The following is an 8,992-nucleotide window of genomic DNA, read 5'->3' as shown; positions in this document are numbered from 1 at the left end:
TACGAGGATAGCAAAGGTACCGTTTTATAGTTAAAGAGAAAACTTGTCCCGGGTAGAAGCCGGGTCACTCACCTACCCGAGTTACCACAGGCGAGCCAATTTTTCCTACATTTCCTTAATAAACGTGGTGAACCGTTTACATTTCTCGATTTAAAAACTTAATCTTGCTGAGCCGCGTCGACTCCGTCAAGGCGAGACAATAGGGCCATTTATACGAGGAAAAATAAGACTCGTCTTACATAAGACGTGTGTTAAATAAGACGCGAACTTTCCGTATAAACGGCACATTTCGTCTAAAATAAGACGCGGCTTAGCTAAGACGCGTCTTATTAGATATGACATGCTCGTATAAATGGTACAGTTCGCGTCTTATTTAAGACGCGTCTTATGTAAGACGCGTCTTATTTTTCCTCGTATAAATGGCTCTAATAGGGACTTTCAGATCCAACGACGCGACGGCGACAAGAACGTCGCTTAAAAAGTGAATTTGCGTTCTTTCAGTCTTTATAGCGATTATTCCTACCCACTTACTTTGTCAATTGTAGGCGAACCCTCCTGGAGTTGAATTTCAAGAGACCATATTCAAGCTCAAAAAGAGAAATAAAATTTCGTCGTTGGTTTTTTACGTTCTCCATAAAACCCGAAATTAGGCATTTTCACGTCGTAGTCGTGCAAAAACGGGAAAGAAACGTACAAAAAAGTCTGATGCACGTGCGAAGTTGTTGTTTTGCTAATAAAACCTATTGTTTTTTTGACGTTTTCGTTGTCGTCCGCGTCGTTGGATCTTAAGGTCCCTAATCAGAGCATGTGTGAACGCTCTTGGCTCGTTCAAAAGGGTCAGCTTTTTTTCGCATATAAACGTTCGCTAAAGTTGACTCGGCTGGGAGGGTGACTCTCTTTACTGGAACAACTTTTTTCCTATAAACGGGGCCTAACTTGTCTACAGTCAGGCGGAGTACAAGAAAAACTGTCACAGAAACAAACCAAGGCTGCGATGAAGGTACTGATGAATGAAGCTCGACAGTGGAGAAAGTGGTTGCTTGAACAGGGTCTGGCCGGAAAAGTCCAACGTCCTCAAACACCTCAATCTATGACTACAGTCTGCCTGAGTGAAATAAAATTGCACAACTCGTATAAGCGGTGTATTGACGTAGCAATTCAGAAATAGGGCGTCCACTTTTCATCTCTTTTTCTACGACAGTTACGCAAATGCGAGGCGGATAGAATCGAGGCTTTGCATAACTTTCGTGAATTCTCCCGATCCTTTGAGTATTTTTATCAGGATATGCAAACATAGCAAAGTTTTCACTGACGTTATAAAAAAGCTTTGCCGAGAAAAATAAATTAAACTCTTTGTTATTGACCCTGATTAAAAGTGAAGTCTTACTAATCGCAAAGTGTTGTACACGTCGTATGCGTGACCATTTCTTGTTTTCCTAAAAGATATCATTAAATATATAGATTTTTCTCCCTTAAAACGTCATCTTAACCAAAACAAAAACTTCCTTACAATGTACTTGAATAAATTGTTCAAGCTTCAAATATCGAAGAGTGGGTAACAGAAGTATAAACTTTTCCTTTTAACTTAATAACCTTTTTTCAGACTGTGGTTACGTGATCAGCGCCTGCGCAGCAAAACATGATCACGGATTCTTTCGTTTTCTTTCTGTTTTTTCTTTCTCTTCTCAAAAGCGAGAGCAATAGCATAGAAACAAAGTAATAAAGTTAGTTTAATCGTTTAGTCCCAAACCCATTCCAGAATTAAACATGATGCGACGTATATCAGGTGTCTACAGGACAGTGCTTTAAGAATAAATTCGGTATGCAGATGCAGCAAAAACATTTTGACCCAACTCGTGTTGGTACCAAACAACAAATCCAACAAGGGGATATAACCGGAGTTTTGCAACGAGCGTCATCTCAGGCCGTTTCAAACGTCGACTTTTAAGGTGGCTCGATTGTAGCACGACTTGGTTTAGGCGTCCAATTTAATTAAGTCGAATAAAATAACAATTGCCCAAAACATAAAAAAAAAAGTTTCGTCAACTTATCAAATGTCATCCTACCTATTTATGACTTATGAATTGAGTTCGCACGCCGGTTCGACGTTTCAGTGAAACAAAGTTGTGCTGCTGGTGTGCTATACAACAGTAGAAAGACGACATCGTATGAAAGGTGCTAAAGTCGAATTTAATCACGGCCCAAGCACGACGTTTTTAACAGGCCTTACCGGTTTACAATGTAGGTGCGTAATCTTTATGTTTGTGTCATATGGGTAGGGTCCAGCCTAGATTCGAGCGAAGCATTTATCTTGTAATATAAGAAAAAAGAACATACCTATTTTTCAACCATTCTGGGTCCATTTTGTTGATGGCAAATTCAAGAGCTTCTCGAGTTTTGTTTGAGGTAACTTATTTTTTCTTTGTTTCTATCGTAGGACTGGACTTCTCATACTTCTCTTTAGCATCATCGCAGGGGTTCTTTCCTTCGTCATTTGTCATATCACGCCAGTTCATCTTCTCATAATTTGGCCAGAGCTTTTCGAATGCTTCTCGAGTTGACACACAATAATGCAAAGCGGTGTTACCTTTCTGGTCTTTACTTTCGAATTTAATTACGCTTTTCCTCTGCAGGAAGGTGGAAACGCATTTCACATTCCCTCTCAGTAAAGCCATAGACAGGGCCGACATTAAAGGGATTAAGTTTGCAGCCTCTCTGTCGCCCGTCGTGAACCAGCCAGGTAGCTGAGAACTGACGTCCACCATTTTTTTATTAAGAAGATAGCTTACAATACGTGGACTCATGGAAGGAAGTGAGCAAGCTTTAGTTAAAGCTGAGAAGCCTTCACCATCAAGTCTTTCTAAATCTTCAGTTTCAAAGTTCTCCATTTTAGCTTTGACCTTCTCGGGATCGATATCTTTGTTGTCCTTCTGCTTCATTTTTTCCCTCCAAAGCTCAACTATCGCTCGTGTAACTTCACTTGCGCCTCCAATGTATGCCGGGTCTTCTGGAGTGAGCCCTGTAATCTGACTTTTGGTTCGTTTACTTGCAGGAGGAACGTCATTTTCCACATCCTGCTGAAGTGCTCCTTTGGGTGCCTTCCTTTTAACAGAATGAGAAAGAGTAAGTGTAGATGCTACAACTTCTTCTGGTGGCTCAGACTGCACAATCCCTGCCTCTGTCCCTCTGGCGGCGTCTCTGGTTGACGATTGACCTGGCTGTACTGCTGGAGGAACCTCCTTCTCCTCGGTCTCGGCACTCTTACCCAGAGTCACTTTCATTTTAGGCCTCACGGTTTTTGTAGAGGTAGAGTTGCAAGTGCCGTCTTCGATCTTCTTCTTTTTACTTGTTACAGGTGTAGTATTATTCGTAGCCCGTTTACTGCACCCTGGTTCGCTGGGCAGAAACGAAACCACTGTGTGCTGTTCAGGCTCCAGCTGATTAGCAAATGTGTTTGGATCAACAACCATCTCTTCCACGTCTTCTTTTCCCGACGGTCTTGTCTGCCGTGAGGTTTCCTTTGCTCTGTCGACGATCACTTCCACTGATCTCTTGCTGACACTCTTTTCACAAACACTCGATTCTAATTGGTCTGAGGAGGGAAGTTCGTGCACCCCTGCATCATTGATGTCTTGAGGTGTATTAGTAGCATCTGATATGCTCATGTCCTCACCCTTGAACGATACCTCGATCACAATCCACCGCAAAAGATGTCTACTAGGGTCCGCTGCTGAAAATACTGAAAATTTAGCCTTTCTTTTTTTCATGGTTTTGGTTTTTAAAATTCCGCTATCTAGGCAGTCAAGTGTCATGTTGTTCTTCCATTCATCTTGTGCTTCTTTGGCACTGACAATGAAAACAATCTTCTGTTCGGCACGACAATATAGCTCTTCCAGCTTTGATAGGTCTTCTATTTCTAGTTCGAGAAGAGAGTAAGCAAGAATAAGGATCGGAATCGGCGTGGCCAAGGCAGAATCCACGGGCTCGTTTATTCTAAGCCTTTCTAGCAATTTCATTGGAGAGACATCAGAGTGGCTATCCTGCGAGTCACTGTATCCAATCTTTCCCTCAAAACATTTCCCATGACCGTCTTCGTTAACTAGGCGAAGAAGGTGCTTAAGGATAATTCCCTCTTCCAATTCGATTGGCAGCATGCTTTCAGGAAGTCGTTTCTCCACTTTATTATCTTCTGTCCATTGGAAGATACCTGGAAGGACAAGGCTGTTTATCCAGTCATTGTACTGAACTTTGTGAAAGTGGAATCGGTTGCATTTTACCACCGACAAACCTTCTTTGTCACAATCATCGTTAAAACGTAAGTCTTCCCAGCAAGGCCATGGCCGGTACCACACTCTCTTTTCTACAGTGCTTTTGACGTTCAGCAAAATAGCAGCGTATACTTGGGTCTTAGCAAATGGTCTCACTGTGTTTGGAACACTTCTAAGAAAACCCAAAACGCCATAACTCTCATGAGACTTGTCTCCGAACAGCTTGGCGGGTCCTGTGTATCTGTACAGCGGCAAATTTTGACGATCAAACTCTTCTGTTAACGGATGTGCCTCGTATGGCTTTCTGGCATCAGGTGGTTTATCTTTTCCACGCACTATCTTCTGGAGATAATTTAGTGGCCTCCAGAAAGAGCAGGGTTCCATCCGAATGACACCGTAGTCATTTCTAATAACTGTATCGTTACAAGTCGCCAGTTCATCAGGGCTGACAAGTGCTTCTGACATTACGGCTACATTGTCATCGATCACATAAACGTACTCCAGCTTAAGGGCAAATGCCATTTCCTGGATAAACCGCCTGGCGTATCCAATCCCTCCTTCACTTGGTCCGACATCTTCATCTTCACCTTCCATAGGTAGTTGATCTGGTAACTGGAAAATGACAAGCATCTTTCCCCAGGTCTTTACATAATCTTGAAACTTTTCGCTTCGAACAACAGCGACTTGAAAAAAGGTTATCTCTTTGTTTTCATTTTGCAGCGCGTGGTGGTAATTCAAGAGGTAATTACAAGGATCATCTCTATGGGAGGGATGAAAGATCCAAAACAAAGAAGAACGGACGCTTCTTATTGCTGAAGCCAGGCTGTCCTCGGTCCAAACCTCTCCCTGCGACGTGCTATTTGAAAGCTTTTCCAACAGGCACTTGTAGGGACGGCGGCTTGCTGGTACCGAACACTTCACAGTCACAGGCTTACCATCGATGTTTACCTTAATAGATTGTAATTCTGGTTCTTTGCCTTCGAGGAATCTCCCACATTCAGCGCAGTTCAAAAAATAGTACCAATGCCAAGCGCGCACCGCACCAGTTGGAATATTGTCAACCTGGCGATGGTAAACCGTCTTAGTCAGCTGTGATAATCCTTCACTTTTCGTGAGAATAAAAGGGAAATTGGTCGTGTCGTGAGTGTAGAAACGCCCACCAATAGAGTATTTCCCAGGTCCCACAGACTTCTGGAGAAGGCTTGGAGATTCCTGGATTGTCTTCCAATAGGGAAAATTCCAGTCTTCTGCTTCGTTGTTTCCATTCATCACATGGTGGCCTTCAGAAGCAGAGCTTTCCTTGACCAGATAAAAATTCCCCTCATCGTTTTCTTTAAAAAGAATGTCCTTTCTTAGTTGTTTTATGAGGCAGAGGTAAGTTCCAGTTTTTCCAATTTAGGGTTCAGCCTGGAGAAGGATTCTGTTACAGTGCTTAATTTTTTCCGGCCTGTCATTGTTTTGGTAATCATAGCTTTCCTTATCGGCTTGGAATTTCGACCAACGAAGCGAAGTGGAATGCTTACGTTTGCTCTTGCTGTTTTTCATGTACCTATCGACTGTAGTACAAGAAATGGCTCTTACTGCAGGGGACAAGTCCAAGGACATTTTAAGCCTTTTAAACAACTGCGCTCCAACCAACGCATAAGGAACGTTTTGAACAAAGGATCCATCAGTAGATAGCTTTGCGTAACGGCACATTCTTCCCAGTTCTTGGATGACAGTGGAAAGAACTATCGGCGAACCTTCATCGTAGCTTAGGCGGAGGTCCAGGCAATCAAAGCTTTCGGGAAATGTGTCACCCATGCGCCCTTTATCGACAAGGATGAGGACACACGCAAGATTCTGTAGGTCTTCATACTGGGTGATTGGCTTGTGCACGTGTTGGCAATTACCACACTTCGGGCGCCCTGGATGCAATTTAAGATCGCTACAGTGGCACTCAAATTGAAACTGGCATTTCCTTGGCTGAAGCTTCTGGAAAAAAGTGTTTGATGATGTCATGAGTCTCTTTAAGTTAAATTTTCCATAATCTCTGATGATTTCAAAGCACTCTTCTTTAGATGCTAGTCTTCTAGCTTGAAAAAGAGTGAAAAAAAATTGATCGGCGGTTTTCCTGCTTTTAGCTCGTACAATTTTCATTTTGCCTGAGCCCTGTTCGCCACTTTGAATCAGACTTTGTACTAGGCAATTTGTTTCAGATTCCTGAACAATGGTATTCCAAATTTTCACCAGTTTCTCGCAGTTGTTCTCTTTTAGCTCTTCTTCGATAAGTTTAACATCAGCGTACTTCTCTCGTAATTCTGCTAGTTCCTGAGACGAGAGATGCATCAAACAGGCGACAAAAGAATCGACCAGCTCCTCTTTGCATTTCTTGGATTCTGGGCCATCATCATTCAATGATTTGAATTTTTGTAGCGCCTCACAGTCCGTCTTGAAATCGTCCTTGACCTTCTCGCAAAGGTTTATTTGAACCCACTCAAATACTTCGTGATGAATGCAACTTGTGTTTTTCGTAAGAATTCTGACAAAGGACTTCAATGTCTCACAGAACTGAGCAGAAGGAGATTTGTCCATACCGGCGGTGAGTGCCTGCCGCACTTTGTCATCGCTGTCGTATGTGCTCATGTGAAGAACGTAGTACGAGTACTCCGCGCAAAGCATGGCGTCAACCGTGAAGTCGATTTTCGACAACCCTTGTTTTTTCGCATTCTTTACAATTTTTTGGAAGTACTCGTCTTGGCGTATCTTTTGATCTTTGCTGTTCATTGTACTAAGGTAGTAGTTCAAGCTCACATACTGCCGTCCAACCATGTCCACTTCTTTTGGCCCACAATGTACCATATAGAACTCGAAAGACACTTCACCCAAGTCATTTATGGGTTTCGTGATGACAACTCCACCTTTACTTTCCACTTTAGCTGGTTGCAGTTGAACCTGGTCAAGTTCATTAACCGTCAAATACAGATCTAATCCATCAGAGCAGACAAACGCAACGACTCCAACGCCATATTCTACCTTCACTCTAAACTGTGTTGGCATCGACGGGTTATCTATAGCCTTCAAAGAACCGCTCTCGTCTTTAGTCAAGGTTAACACTTGCTCTTCGCTTACCACGGCTTTAATTGTGACGATACCGTGGCTGCCATGTACCTCAAAAACCGTGGCATCGGCCTCATATCCTGGCGTTATATGCAGGTTACAGTCTGGCAACACTTGAAGGTATGCAGAAAGATAATCACCCTCTTCAGGCGATTCATCCAGCTTTGCATCTGGCGAGACTTGACGGCATGAAGAGCGTACACCTTTCTCTGATAATGTCGACTTCAGTTTCATCCGCATTCCCCTTTCAAAGTTCTTTACCTCGACTTCCGACCAGTCGACGACGTGACGCTCTGCTTCCTTAGCCGTTTCTTTTACGCGTTCTTCAATCTCAGGCTCGGTTTCTTCGACTAAGAGGTCCCCTGCCTCGTACGTTTTTCGAGTCGTAGTGACTTTGTCATGGAGAACAAGACAGCGGACTTCAGGAAGGCGAGAGTCTTGAGTTAGTAGGTTGAATGGTGTTGCGGAGATTTGAACTACAACGACATTTCTGGGTGATTCCTCGCACCAATTATTGATGAACAGATTATGTGCAGATGGCTTTTGGTCCTTGTCTTTAGTGATTCCCCAGTGGCATTCGTCTGCAATAATGATGAAGAGGGTTTTTGGCTTTTCTTGGAGCTCTTTCTTGAGCTGTTCAAAGTGTTTGTCAACATCCTCTCCGTGACCATACATAAATATCCTCTTCTTCCCTTTGCGCTCTTTGTGTAACATCACTTCCTCTTTCGATAGGACACCAGCGTCTGGGTGACAGAGCCTTTGCTCGGTCTGATCGCTAAGCATCCGGTAGCGAGCTGTGTACACTGTGAAGTCAATATCATCAAATTCGTCACTGAGGTTCGCGATTCCGTGATAACAATCCATTATGGCTTCTATGCGCTGCTTAAGGATTGCTGCCATTTCAATCTGTGTCGGAAAATAGCATGGGTTTTCAGGATTTGAACGAGTCGCATCATCAATTTCTTTTCCTTCGTTTGGAGGGTTTTCATCTAACACACAGTCATCTTTCTCTTCTCCGATACTTGTATCCTCTCCAGCTTCAGACTCGATATCGGAAACCTCAGCAGCGTTAGTCTCTACTACTTTTTGAAGTTCTCCTGTGGGGTCAAAATCGTCTTGGACTGTTACGTCTAAGCAAGTAATTTTTCCATGTGCTTGGTAAAGACAAATAAGTTCTTTGGCCGAGCTGTTAATTTTATTAAGTACCTTTTGCAGCCAAGCTTCGTCATCAGTTTCGAACTGCCATCCCCTGCGCGTCTTGTTGAAATCTTGCAGCTCTTTTTTCAAATCCGGTAAAGGATTGAGAAATTTACAAAACTTCTTGGTGTCCCGTTTGGTAAGGGCGTCAAGAAAGAGGGAATAGATCTCACCGTCGTCTTCGTTACTCAACTGAAAGGTACATTTTGTCTCTTCGGATGTGTAATACTTGACCACGAATGGGAGAGTGTCTTCATCAGAGACATGATCACCTACAGGATATAACCAAATGGTGGTTAGCAAGCTGCTTTAATGTAACGAGGAAAACTCTTAGTGAGTTAGTCAGAACTACAAGGGAAATCATAAAACGTTCACAAGGTTAAAAAAGAGGGGCGGCAGCCGAACAAATAATTTTAAAATATCAAAAA

General features: G+C 42.9%; 1 protein-coding gene across 1 annotated transcript; it reads right to left on the bottom strand.

Annotated features, from left to right (window-relative positions):
- Positions 1-292: 292 nt before the first annotated feature.
- On the bottom strand, positions 293-5,671 carry LOC140928547 (uncharacterized). Its single transcript, XM_073378303.1, has 2 exons — positions 2,338-5,671; positions 293-1,105 (listed from the first exon to the last, which is right to left on the bottom strand). Exon 1 carries the CDS (start codon positions 5,535-5,537, stop codon positions 2,412-2,414), a length of 3,126 nt encoding a protein of 1,041 aa, XP_073234404.1. The 5' UTR covers positions 5,538-5,671; the 3' UTR covers positions 293-1,105; positions 2,338-2,411.
- Positions 5,672-8,992: the final 3,321 nt, after the last annotated feature.

Source organism: Porites lutea, chromosome 2, assembly GCF_958299795.1.
Source record: "Porites lutea chromosome 2, jaPorLute2.1, whole genome shotgun sequence".
Lineage (NCBI taxonomy): Eukaryota > Metazoa > Cnidaria > Anthozoa > Scleractinia > Poritidae > Porites > Porites lutea.
The sequence above is the reverse complement of the archived record's forward strand: the minus strand, read 5'-3'. Positions and strand labels throughout refer to the sequence as shown.

Bases quoted from the DNA above. Each gene is read 5' to 3' on its own strand.
- LOC140928547 (XM_073378303.1), bottom strand. From the start codon at position 5,537: ATGAATGGAAACAACGAAGCAGAAGACTGGAATTTTCCCTATTGGAAG.